Here is a 13,732-nt window from a genome sequence, read left to right on the forward strand (position 1 = left end):
TATTTTACACGTTACTGTATTACTTTAGCAAAAGAAAAACAAATAGGAGTTGTATTTTACTCCTCATTAACTTTATTGATTGTTGTGACTATGTATTACTTATGTTTTATACTCTTAAAATTGCCGTGATTATGATTTTTATGATACATTGTTATATATATACTTTCTCCATCCTTTAAATATAGTCTATTTTTAACATTTTAATTCATTAGTTCATTTTAAAATTTTGAAAACTTTTTCACTACCATATTACACTACTAACTATGCGGGGCACCAAGACTAATACTATTTCAATTACTTTATCATATGTTTCATACTATACCAATTTCACTATAAAATTTGTGTCGCCGCAGTAATTTCTATTTTAAAAAGACTAAGGGAGAAGGGAGTGTATGTTAAGTGTTAACTACAAAAAATTTATTGTACACTCCCCGCCATAAAATATTTCTGGTAGTCTATGCAAGACTTTATAGTATTACAATACATATTTATACTAATTACTATTCCCTCCGTTCCATAGTAATAGAGTCATTTTGCTATTTTAGTACGTTCCATAGTAATATAGTCATTTTCTTTTTTAGTAAAAGTCAAACACATTTCTCCACACCTACTTTACTCTCTCTTACTTTATTCTCTCTTCATCTCTCTATCTTTTTCATTTTCCACTTTATTCTCTATTTACTTAACTCACATAACACAATTTTCTTAATCTCCGTGCCGAAAAGAAACGCATCCATTACTATGGAATGGATGGAGTATTTATTACATATCGATATTCACACTGTAAATTGTTAGAAAGGAAAACAAATCAAAGTTAGAAGGAAAAGAAAATCAAGAATCAGAAAATCAAGAATAGACTTATCTCTCTCCATAGTTAGAGCATCCACTATAACACGCCCGCGGCTATAGCCGCGTTTGGGGCGGAAGCGGGGCGCCTTATAGTGGCGGAGTTGTCCGCCCCGGAGGTGGACGCGGCGAGGGGGGAGGGAGGCGGCGGACGCGGGATAGCCGCGTGCGGGGCGAGGACGCGGCGATGGAGCTATAGCCGCGCCTATAGGCGCGGCGCCTATAGTGTAACGAGGAAGAAGCCGCGGCTATTCGACGCGAATTTTTTATTTTTTTTTTTTACATTTCAATTCACCTATAAATACACCCCACTCCATTCATTATTTTCACACCATTCAAACACAACATCTATACAAATTTCTCTCACTACAATTTGGGGTCGGAAATGAACAATTTGTGGAGAGACAACTGAAATGAACAATTTCTCTCATTTATATAAGTATATTATGTTAGCCTGTATCATATTGCATAATATGATAATAGAAGATGAAGGATTTGCGGCAGAGCGATGGGTGCCGGAAGAGGGTTCAAGTACAAGTCACGGTGTCGCCTCCGCGCCGATCCAGATGGGCGTACCACGGAGCAATGAATATTTGATCCAACGCTTCGCTGATATGCGCAGGACCACATCACATAACACACTGCAGGCCGATTTGATTGAAGAAGTATGGGCACGTGGGGGAGGTAGTGGCGTTGTGTAAACTTGGTAGTGATTTGTACTAGATTCAATGTAGTGTGTGATTTTAATTTTAATTTAGTGTGTAATTCTAATTTTAATTTGTATTGTATTTGTATTTTTATTTTTATTTTTATTTTTATTTTTAATTCGTATAGTCGGCCTTTCTTAATCCACTAATTAGAGCCCGATAAATTTGTTAATAATTACTTGATATATTATAAAATGAAAGTTGATTATAAAATTTTGGGGCTATTGGAGTTGTCCACTATAGTGGCGGAAATAGAATTTTGTGGCTATGGATAAAAAATTGGGGCTATGGACAAAAAACTGGGGCGGGGCTATTGGGCGTGTCCACCTTATAGTGGACACCCTTACTATCATATGAATGCTACTCGAGATAAACAAATACTAGTACTATAAAACTAATGAAATACTCTATCCGTCCCAAGTTATTTGAGTCATATTTCATTTTGGATTGTCTCAAGTTGCTTGAGTCATTTCTCTTTTGACTAAAAACAAAACATCTAATCATACTTACTTTATTCTTTCTTTTACATTACCAACTCTCATCTCTCTTACTTTACACTCTCTTCTACTTTATTTAACTCATTAAATACAACTTTCTTAAATCTCGTGTCGAAAAGAAGCGCCTTCAAGTAAGGTGGGACGGATGGAGTAATATTGCATTGTTTGATAAAGGCCAAACACTGCTAACAAATAAACTCTCTCTCGCTCTCTCTCACTAAAACAGACAATCTCTCTCTAAAATACACACACGTACAAATATAAAATCGAGCCTAACCGCTTACTGTGTGAACTGTGTGAATATCTCAGTTGTTGAGTCTTTGTTTTGTCTGCTGCTAAACCCTAATTAAAGAGAATCTCCAAGCGAGAAGGGGAACGATCAACAGCTGCGAATCATCATCTCCTTCTCCGTAATTGGAGTTAGGTTTTGCTTAATTGCGTCGTCATGGAGAGATCCGACGCCAAGGATTTAAACGACTACACCGACTTCTCCAGCAGCTCCGCTTCTGGTTAGCAAGCTTTTCTGTTTTGATTATTTAGTGCTTTGATTCAATTCGTTTATCGCTTTTGATCTGTCTCCGAGCTTTATGAATTGAGTGTGGATGTGTTTTTGAGCTCGAATTTGTAGACGCGAGGTTGGTTCTGATATGACGTCTGTTTATTTCGTGCAGGTGGTGCGATGTTTGACGCGTCACAGTATGCCTTTTTCGGCAAGGATGAAGTGGAATTGGGGGGTTTGGAGGATGGGGAGGAGGTTGTTCGTTCGATTGGGGGAGGATTTTGTGGTGGAGAGGAATTGAATGAGTATCATTTGTTTCAGAAAGATGAGGTGAATATGTGAATGATTGTTGTGAAACTGTATTTTTTATTAGCTTAGATGTTAGATCATAATGTTTCTGTGCTGTTGTTCATCTTAATGGTGTCGTTGGGCCCGCTTAACCCTTGTTGTAGAGCCCTAGTTTTAGAATTGCAGAAGCCGATAGCTGTTCTTGTAATCAAGTGTTTAATCAGCATATGGAGGCTATTAAAGTGTAGCAGTATTTTGCATGTGCCATGGTACAGAGGGATGTCTCTTAAACGATATTTAGCATATGCTGATGAGATAGCTGCTAGAGTTCTTTAGATGGTCTTATTTGCTAGCTACGGGAGTCCTGTTTACCGTCAAACGTTGAAATTCTTCTTGTATAAGGGCGCCTAACTTCTTGCATACATCTAATTTTATCTAATGTCTTGAATACAATTACATTATCAGGGCTCAGGATTGGGATCTTTGTCAGAATTTGATGACCTGGCAACTACATTTGCAAAAGTGAGTTGTTTTTGGAGCATATACTTCTCTGTATCAATCATATTTGGGCTAATATGAACCTCCTAGATGTTTACATTTGTCCAATAAAAGCTCAGTTTTGATCACTTTATCATCTGCTTATATTTTTTGTGCTGTTATTGTGCAGTTGAACAAAGTTGTTTCAGGACCCAGACACCCTGGAGTTATTGGTGATCGAGGATCTGGATCTTTCTCTAGAGAGAGTGAGTTCTTATTTTGTGTCTATTTGCAGAGTTACTGCCTTCATTTGATTCAAATGCTGATGATTGTAAATATGCATGCACCGTGGTTCACCCCACTTGCGTAAATTAGTTGACCCTTTTTCTAAAGAAAATTTGTTTCAAAATGTTAAAGCATTTTTCTCAATCTGATGCTTTGCGGTTAACTTTTTTTGGCAATTAAAATACTAATACCCATGTAGAGTGAATGCTCTCAAGGTAAAGATAAGCATCAGACCCTCTCCCCAATTTCTTCACTGTTATGAAGTATTCTGAAAGTAAAAGCAATTTTTTTGGATTCTTTCCCCCGTGAAGGAAAAACACTTTGTACGAACTGGATTCACATCAATTATTAAACTTAGGTTGAGAAATTGATGTTTTGTGTTATTATTCTTGTTCACTCCTGCATGCTAGGTGTTACAACCTACATTTGTTTCTTATTTGTTCTTTTAGTATCTTTCCCTTTAACCAGTACTTATTTTTTAATATTCTGTTACGAAGCTAGATATCAATATTTGGAATTTCCTTGAGTTCTGATCTTTCTAAGGTGTAAAGGAAAGATACTAATCACATTTTAAACAATTACTTTTTCTTGACACAAGCACACCTTTAACCTGCTTTCCGTTCCATCATTCCATGCTATGTTTAATTTCTTCTTTTCTTTTCTTTTATTTTTCTGGTGTTTTCTGGCCCTCTGATTAATAAATGTTGATTCAGGTTCATCAGCTACAGAGTGGACTCGGGACACCGATTTTCATGAATGGTTTGATCACCATGTGTCGGACTCAGAATGCTATGAAGAAAATAATAGATGGTCATCGCAGCCCCATACGTCATCAATGTTTCTTACAGAATCCAAACCATTATGTAGAACATCATCCTACCCTCAGAAACAGCCACAGCTGCTTCATGCTTTAAGCGAACCTATTTTTCCCCATAAGTCATCATTCACTTCCTTCCCTCCACTGGGTTCACAAGAAACTTCTTTCAATATGTCATCTCTTTCCAGTGGACCTCAGTCACCATTCTCTGCACAGAACAACTCTCTGCTTTCTAATTCTACCCTCAGCTGGTCCAGTTTGCCTCGAGGGTTCCAATATAATGCTAATATGAACCTAATGTCTCCAAATATATCTCATAATAATCATTTGCAAAACCACTGGATTAGTCGTGCTGGTGTTCTTCATGGGGATCAATCCATCCTCCTGGACAATATCCTGCAGCATCAGTATCAGAATGGACTATTACCTCCACAGATGTTATCCCCACAGCAGCCAAGACGACACCTTTCTTTTCAACCATCTTTGGCTCAACTTTCAGCCTTACAATCTCAAATGTTTAATAGTGTTCCTTCTTCATCAGATTGGAGCAAATATAGATTCAACCCGAAGAGCAAGTCAAAACCTAAATCATCACAGAAAGGTAAACATTCTGTGCGGTTCTCTAATCAGGGGTCTGATGCTAGTGTCCACTTGACTGAGAGTAATTTTCCACAAATCAATTCTAAGTACATGACTGCTGATGAAATAGAGAGCATACTGAAAATGCAGCATGCACATGGAAATGACCCTTATGTAGATGATTACTACCACCAAGCCCGCCTTGCAAAGAAATCTGCTGAGATGAAGTCAAAATATCGTTTTTGCCCACCCGTCCCTCGGGAACAGTCTACTCGATCCCGTAACAGTATTGAATCACAACCACGTCTTCAGGTTGATGCTCTTGGAAGGGTTTCTTTTTCTTCAATTCGCAGGCCTTGCCCTCTTCTTGAACTTGAACCCCCTCCATGTGCCTGTGGAGATAGTGGTTCTGAGCAGAAAGTATTCGGTAAGACTCTGGAGCAGGAGCCGATGTTTGCAGCAAGGGTGACAATTGAGGATGGGTTTTCTGTCCTTCTAGAGGTGGATGACATCGATCGTCTTTTACAAGCTACTCAACCTCAGGATGGTGGACACCAGTTAAGCCGAAAGCGCCATATCCTCTTAGAAGGATTAGCAGCCTCTCTGCAGTTGGTTGACCCACTTGGTAACAGTGGCAATTCATTTGGCCTATCTCCCAAGGATGATATTGTGTTTCTAAGGATAGTGTCGGTTGGCAAGGGCCGGAAACTCATTTCAAGGTTTCTTCAGCTTCTTTTACCCGGTAGTGAACTGGCTCGAATAGTATGCATGGCTATCTTTTGCCATCTAAGGTTTCTGTTCGGGGGCCTACCAGAAGATGCAAAAACAGTTAATGATCTCGCTGAAACGGTCTCAATCTGCGTTGGTGGTATGGATCTTAATTCCCTTAGTGCCTGTCTTGTTGCTGTTGTTTGTTCCTCCGAGCAGCCACCCCTTCGTCCAATTGGCAGTCCTGCTGGAGATGGTGCCGCAGTCATCCTGAAGTCCGTTCTAGAACGAGCTACTCATTTACTGAGAGATCCCCTTCCAGCCAACAACTTGAGCACGCCTAACCGCGCCCTTTGGCAGGCGTCGTTCGATGCCTTCTTCGGCCTCTTGACAAAGTACTGTGTCAGCAAGTATGAAAGTATAGTGCAATCCATGATCTCTCAAGACAAGGAGATCGGTTCGGAGGCTGCAAGAGCCGTGAGCGGAGAGATGCCGGTGGAGGTTCTGCGTGCGAGCTTACCCCACACGAACGAGAGCCAGATGAAAGTGTTGCTGAATTTTGCGCAACGGTCAATGCCCGTCACGGGGGTAAGCTCGCAGGGTGGTCGACAAGGGAATCCTGAATCGGTGAGCTGTGAACTGTAAATGCTTTGCTCTGCTGCTGCTGCTGCTTTGGGGGTTTGGCAGAATTTTAGTGCCTCTGCAGTTTGTTGTTTGGGAAGAAATGCCTTCATTTTCAAATAAGTAATAAATTTCTTGCAAGCTTTGGATAATCTCAAAGCTCTCTTTATAGGAGTATTTCATTATTGTTAATGTTATTTATGGATTAGCATTTTCAGTGTAAATGTACAGCCATTGGGAAAACGGCGAGGTTTGGGATCCCTCTCTTTATATTTTGGGTATCTGTCGAATTTTCAAAATTTTTTTAGATCTTTTTATTGTTCCCAATCAAATTAAAATGATGTGGACTATATACTCACTCCGTTCCATGGTACGAGTAATAGAGTCATTTTGCCATTTTGGTACGTTCTATAGTAATAGAGTCATTTCTTTTTTTAATAAAAGTCAACACATTTCTACACACCTACTTTACTCTCTCTTCATCTCTCTACCTTGTTCATTTTCCACTTTATTCTCTCTTTACTTATTCACCTAACACAATTTTCTTAATCTCCGTGCCGAAAAGAATCGCCTTCATTACTATGGACGGAGGAAGTATATAACAAGTATTACTCCCATTTACTGTGGTGAAACATGAGAAGAAAATCTTTCGGGTTATTTGTCAATAACTACACGAAGTTTTGATAATTTATTTTTTCTCTAAATATTACTTCCTCCGCCCTACTTTAGGAGTCCCGTTTGAGTTCGGCACGAGTTTTAATAAATGTAAAAGGATAGTTGATGAAAAAGATAGTAGAATCTGAGTCCTATTTTTATATACTGTGTATTAGTTTTATAATAAAATGTGAGTGAAAAAAAGTTAGTAGAATGTGAGACCTATTACCATTTATGGAATATTTCAACCGGGACTTCTAAAGTGAGACACTCAAAAATGATAAACTCGGACTCTTAAAGTGGGACGTAGGGAGTAGTAGTATTATTTTTTAAAAATCTATACGTATTAACTTTGGGAATTTTTTTATTCTTTTTCTCGATAATTGTTTTTTGTGTATTGCTCTAAATTTGCTCTTTTTTAAATTGTACTATTGATTTAGCTTTTTTATTACTCCATCCGTCCCATGTTACTTGCACTGTTGCTTTTCGGCTCGTCACAAACTTCTTACACTATTTATAGTTTAAGTTAGAATTAATGCATTTAATTAATATGTTAGTTTAAGTTAAGAGCTCCTTTATTAGGTGATGTCTCATTACACTTAAAATTCTAATTTAATTACACTAAAAAATCAATCCTAAATTTACGGCCTAAAATGGAAAATGCGAGTAACATGAGACAAATGGATTATATAACTTGTGTTTTGGTAAACATCAGCAAAGTTCAAAAGATCACGTATTTCATTAAAAATGATGTCGTTTTAATGATTGTCGTGTTGCAACACTAACATTTTTGATAGACATGTAAGCTTTAATCTAGAGAAAAAATTTGGGGAAAGATATCAGAAGAGAATATAAAGTTTCTTTTTATAAATCTGATTTTTAAAAACAAAGTTTAATAGAACAAATAAAAAATTCACATTTGGGTGATAACATTAGATTTTATTTGATGCCGTTTTATGTTAAGTGGAGAGAGAAATATAATTTTTAGAGGGAATATCTTTTTAGGTCCACGAACTTTGCCAAAGTATCATTTTAAGTCCGTTAACTTTGAAAATATCATTTTAGGTCCGTCAACTACAAGTTAATATCATTTTAGGTACTTTTTAATATTTTCAAGATTTTTTTGCCAAAAATGCCCTCAATGCCTTGAAGGGCAATTATGTCAATTTAGTTTGATGGGTGGTCTGATGCTGCTACAATAAGATCAGCCTTTTAAGTGCTTTGACATACTTATGCACTTTGTCATACCGATGAGAGAAGAGAGGGAGGTATTTTCTCTATTTACTCAAATAATTCATCCATGTCTTTCTTTCTCACATTTTCCCCCATTCCTTCTCCTCCCCTCTTTCTCTCTAATTCGGAATATCTTTTAAAATTTCTACATGTCGACCACTTCTACAAATAGATGTCACTGGTTACGCTTTAAATATGTTAATTGTTTGTGCCGTGAACGGGCAACCCTTAAAATCACGCAGATTCAAGGAGGCATTCGCAGGGAATGTTATATTTTGTTTGCGAGAAGAAAGGAAAGAATGATAGGTGCTCATTTTTCCGGTGGTACTAGGAAGTGACGTCTCTGACGCAAAGATGCAGCGGTGAAAGAATTGTCAAAATTGCCCTTTGAAGGCCTTAAAGGCATTTTCGTCAGAAAAAAGTTCAAAAAACTTTAAATGATATTTTCAAAGTTTACGGGCCTAAAATGATACTTTGGCAAAGTTCGTGGACCTAAAAATATGTTCCCTCTAATTTTTATGCAAATTTAGAGAATTAAAAAAAATATATAACATCTTTTGTGGAGTAAACTTAAAAAGGAAAGTTTGATATCTATATTTGGACAAAGTGAGTATGGGTGTTGGGTTTAGACTTAAATTTATTTTGGATTTCAACTAAGTTAAATTTATGACGTCTATTTTGAGTGAACTGCACCAAATGACCCTAACTTTTCGCTGTGTAACAGCAGAGGCCCCTAACTTTTAAAAATCCCACCAGAGGGATCTAACAAAATATGTAATCACAAATCGTGTATTTTCAGACCATAATACCCTCAGGGCTTGGAAGGGCAAAACCGGCCATTTGTATGGCCGCCACTGCTGCATGCAATGTTGATGGGACCTGCGAAAAGTAATTGATGTGACTGCAAAGCATGGTTCTTGTCCCCTATTATTTTCAAACCATCGGACCTGCATTATAATTTCCAATTTTTAGTCATTTCGCCAAAACAATTAGGCGGTAGTTTCGCTTTCATTTTTCCCTTCAATCCACTTTAACTGCATCATTTTCGTCTGCATAACCGTATCTCATCACAATTTTCTACTAATTCTCGGAAAACGCCGCTGCCTTTTCATCAATGCCTCCAAAACGGAGACGAAGTTCCGGTGGAGCGTCCTCCTCCCGTAGTTCTTCAAGGCGCAAAAAGAAGTCGCCAACGCCAACGCCATCGTCTTCGTCACCATCACCTCCGGCATCACCTAGATACGGTAGAAGGGCTCGATGGCCGGAGCTAATCGACGTAGACCCAGAAACGTGGAGCATTCGCGATCCTCTACTGGATTTCTTTGTTCCGGAAGAAGAATATAGTAAGTTCAAATTTAAAATTCCAAGCAAGCGATTCTGACTGTGATTTAGGGCTCCGAAAATTGGTTGTTTTGTGAAATTGTTTTGAGGTCGTCGCGTTTGGGAAATTAGGACTTTATATGTGATGTTTTCTAATTAGGATTTTGTTGGTTTAAATTTGGAAGTTTTCTAATTCTATACAGGGGACCATGTCGGGATGTTTTCCATCGCTTTTCATCATGGAGGGTCCATCTTCAAAATCAATGGACAGAAGAAGTATGTTGGGGGGCAATTGACATTCTTCGACTATTGCTGGATTCTCCAATTCGAGCTCCTAGATCTTTCCGCAATGGTGTTACGGTTGGGGTACAATAGGAAAACCATCTGTGAGTTCTATTACGTTCATCCAATGCACAGTATTGGCTGTATGAGCGTGGAAATAGGAGGTCATTTGCTACCCATTACGAACGATCCACATCTGGCCCCTTTTCTCGAAGTCGCGGCTACTAGCACAAAGCTTGTTCACATTTATCTCGTGGAGCTGACAGAGGCGGCCGCATTGCTCAAGAAGCGAAAGGAAGAAGCGAAGGAGCTTCTAAAATTTGTGAACGCTTGTAAAAAAACCACTGTGGTCATTGAAGAGCTTGACGAACCGGAACCAATTGTGCCGAAGAGTAAGAGTAAACCGAAAAGGAAGAAACATCAGCACGAGGAGCAGAGGAAACCATCGTCACCATTATTGATGCTTGAGTAGTACCCCAGGGATGTCGAGTTTGAAGAGTATTTGACTAAAAGTTTAGAAGACAAACGCCGCGAATGGAAGAGGGAAGAGAAGGCAGCAAGTAAGAATTTGATGGATGCATTTGCATCATGTAGTGCAGACCAAACAGAAGCTGTTGTGTTTATGTCTGACTAACAAAAGGTATGGTCGTTGTGATTTCAATATTACATAATGTACGTGGTATGTGATTTTATTTTATCTGTGATTTGATCAATACATGATGTACTTGAACTGTGATTTTGTGGTAATGTTTTGTTGTGTTGCATCAGGGGCTTGCAAAATTGATTGCTGAGGAATTCCCACAAAGCGAGCATCGCTTTTGTGTGCAGCACATTTACAACAATTTCAAGAAGAGATTTGTTGGAGAAAATTTCAAAGAACGGTTGTGGGAGATTGCCTCGAGTACCACCCTCGAACATTATGTGGACAAGATGAATGCTTTGCAGACCGAGTATCCCCTAGCACATCAGTGGCTTTCTGGAGTTGCTCCCAAAGAAAAGTGGGTCAAGGCATTTTTCTCTCCACACACTTGTTGTGATGTGCTCCTGAACAACATTTGTGAGACATTCAATTCGAAGATTGCATTGGCTCGAGAGAAAGCAATTATCAGCATGTTGGAGGATATTCGAACAAGTCAAATGGAAAGAATTCAGATCAGAGGCCATTGGATCAAAAGCTACACTCACGCAGTCCCTCCTGTTATCAAGGAGCTTGTTGACAAGTGGTACGCGAGGGCGTCATCGTGGAGGGCTACATGGAACGGACAGTCTTCGTACCAAGTTACTGGGCCGTCTGGCCAATATGTAGTCAATATGCGTGATTTCACATGCTCCTGCAGATTGTGGCAGCTAACCGGAATCTCATGCACGCATGCTGTCACAACAATCAACAAGAATGACGACGACGTGATGCGATTCGCCTCCCGATATTATTTGAAGTCCACAATGATCGTGCTATACGAGAATGTCATTTACCCATCAATGGGGTGGACAATTGGCCCAAGTCTACTTCTGCTGATGTGTTGGAACTGGCGCCCCCGAGGACAAAGCGACAGCGTGGTAGGCCGAGGAAACGGAGACGTGAGGAGCCCCAGATTCGTCTTCATGCGGACGTAGGTGAGTCATTGCGTTGCACCTTCGTGATGAAATGTCGGCGGTGCGGTCAAGAAGGTCATAATAGGAGGACATGCAGCAATGATCCTCGGACAGATGCCCGTTCTCAGGTTGGGGAGACTTCGTAGCACAACGGGTCGCATGAACGTGGTGAGAGTACTTTGCCAGAATCGTCAAATAATTGCCGAGAGGTAATATGCAATAAACATATATTCTCTAATTGTACACAGTGCTTTCTCGTATATACTTACTATGCTGTTAAGTGTTGCAGCCTAATGTTTCGAATCCGGGACCAAGCACTCGGACCAGGACTCAGCCTCAGAGATGCGGCCGCCGCGAAGATCAAGATTGACGGGCCTTACTTAATCTTAAAACTTTGTGTTTGTTTGGGATGGGTGAACAATTTACAGTGGCAGTGTTGATATGATATGTATGGTAACTATGAGTTTGTATATTTTGGTGGCGGTGATGATATGATATGTATTGTTATGTATGTTACAGACTAGTTTGTAACAAATTACTCTACTATTTTGGTGGAAATGATATCATGACATATTTTGGTGGTATTTGATAGAGTACTTCGTAGGTTTGTATCCATTTTTTACATTGCATGTGATTTCAATCATAGTTGGGTAACTTCATTCGTGATTTCGATTTCAGGCATAGATTATAACAAAACGTGGTCAATCAATATCAGGCATTTGATAGAGTACTTCGTGATTTATTTGTGTACATGGTTTGTGATTTCGGTCATATTTGAGTAACCTCAGTCGTGATTTCTCAGGCATAGATTAAAAAAAGCTTTGCAAAGCGTAATTAATCCACATCAGAAGATAACGACGGAGTGAACACGACATAGCTGTGTTATAACAGTAGAAAAATTACAATACATAAGAACAAGATTGTTATTTTTAACCGTCGAAGAGTTTTTGCCGTTTTACCAATTGTTACCGCCAAATCGTCACACTCTTCAGTTTTCATGCCCAGTTGTAACTTCAAGGCTTCAACCTCCACAGTTTTCATGCGCAATTTCTCCTGCAGAACACCTTCAAGTACTGATTTGGCTCGAAGTTCAGATTCGAATTGGTCTCGCTCAAGTTTCACTCTCTGAAAGTAACTGTCTTGACTTGGGGATATACTCGCATCAACCCATCGAAAAAACTTGCAATCATCTTCATGCATAATACTTCCTCATTAATCTTTATGCCAAGAAAATTAATGGAAAAAGGACCAAAATACATGGTTTTAACCTTCCATATTGTGCAGCGATAGTAACGTCTACCCGGGTTAGCAGCCGTCCTAGATGTCACAAGCTCAACCTCAAGATCGTGATTACATTTCATAATTTCGGGACGAGGCCAATTCCAATTGAAGCTTGAGCCGAAAGATTGAGAAGAAGAAGAAGACATTGCAACACGACCTGAATTCAATTTGACAGTACAAAATTCAAATCAGCAATGCAAGAATTCAACACGGCCTGAATTCAATTTCGCCGAAAAGATAGCACATAGCACAAAAACTAAAATTTCCACCCAACTTGTAAACTAAAATTTCCGCCCAACTGTAAACTAAAATTTCTGTCCAACTGTAAACTTCAACCAAGAATAGCAAAATTTTCCACATGCCCCGACTGTAACCCTACAACCATTAAATTCGACCAAGAATTGCAAATTAGTTTTTCAGATGCTACCCTTCAACAAAAAAATCAACCACCAATTTGCAAAATAAAATTCCAGCTGAAATCGCCTAAACCCTTGTGGATACCATAAATTCAGCGAAATCCAGATGAAAACCACTAATTTCCAGATGCCGAACAAATGCCGAACAAAATATAATCGTCTATTATGTTAGAGAGAGAAATATGAAAGATGAAAATGAAACGGATAGGGAGGGAAAGAAGAAAGAAAATAGGAGAATGGAATTATGAAGACTATACTGTTTGACAAGACAGCCCATGCACATGCAGACTATGTGCAGGCATAGTACGTAAAAGGTCTAAACTACCCTTCAGCCCAATTGGGCATTTTCGTCGGAAAAATGGTAAAATATACACGATTTGTGATTACATATTTTATTAGATCCCTCTGGTGGGATTTTTAAAAGTTAGGGGCCTCTACTATTACACAGCGAAAAGTTATGGCCATTTGGAGCGGTTCACTCTATTTTTAAATATCTAAAATCACCAAATCTTTTGGCCTGAAATTGTTCTGTACTTTACACATGTTATTGCATAGAAAATATCTATAAAATAATTTTGAGTCATTTTTACGATTTTACTTTGTTCTGTACTTTACACATGTTATTGCAT

General features: G+C 38.9%; 2 protein-coding genes across 2 annotated transcripts; both read left to right on the forward strand.

The window, feature by feature from the left end:
* Window positions 1–2,273: 2,273 nt before the first annotated feature.
* LOC121787798 (protein PAT1 homolog 1-like) lies at window positions 2,274–6,605 on the forward strand. Its single transcript, XM_042186638.1, has 5 exons — window positions 2,274–2,559; window positions 2,722–2,879; window positions 3,303–3,359; window positions 3,505–3,580; window positions 4,313–6,605. The coding sequence occupies exons 1-5, from the start codon at window positions 2,496–2,498 to the stop codon at window positions 6,346–6,348; spliced, it is 2,391 nt and encodes a 796-aa protein (XP_042042572.1). The 5' UTR covers window positions 2,274–2,495; the 3' UTR covers window positions 6,349–6,605.
* A 3,878-nt stretch (window positions 6,606–10,483) lies between these two features.
* On the forward strand, window positions 10,484–11,427 carry LOC121786629. The gene is made up of 2 exons (XM_042185264.1): window positions 10,484–10,492; window positions 10,582–11,427. The coding sequence occupies exons 1-2, from the start codon at window positions 10,484–10,486 to the stop codon at window positions 11,425–11,427; spliced, it is 855 nt and encodes a 284-aa protein (XP_042041198.1).
* The last annotated feature ends 2,305 nt before the right edge of the window (window positions 11,428–13,732 follow it).

The sequence above is a fragment of the Salvia splendens genome, chromosome 22, assembly GCF_004379255.2.
Source record: "Salvia splendens isolate huo1 chromosome 22, SspV2, whole genome shotgun sequence".
Lineage (NCBI taxonomy): Eukaryota > Viridiplantae > Streptophyta > Magnoliopsida > Lamiales > Lamiaceae > Salvia > Salvia splendens.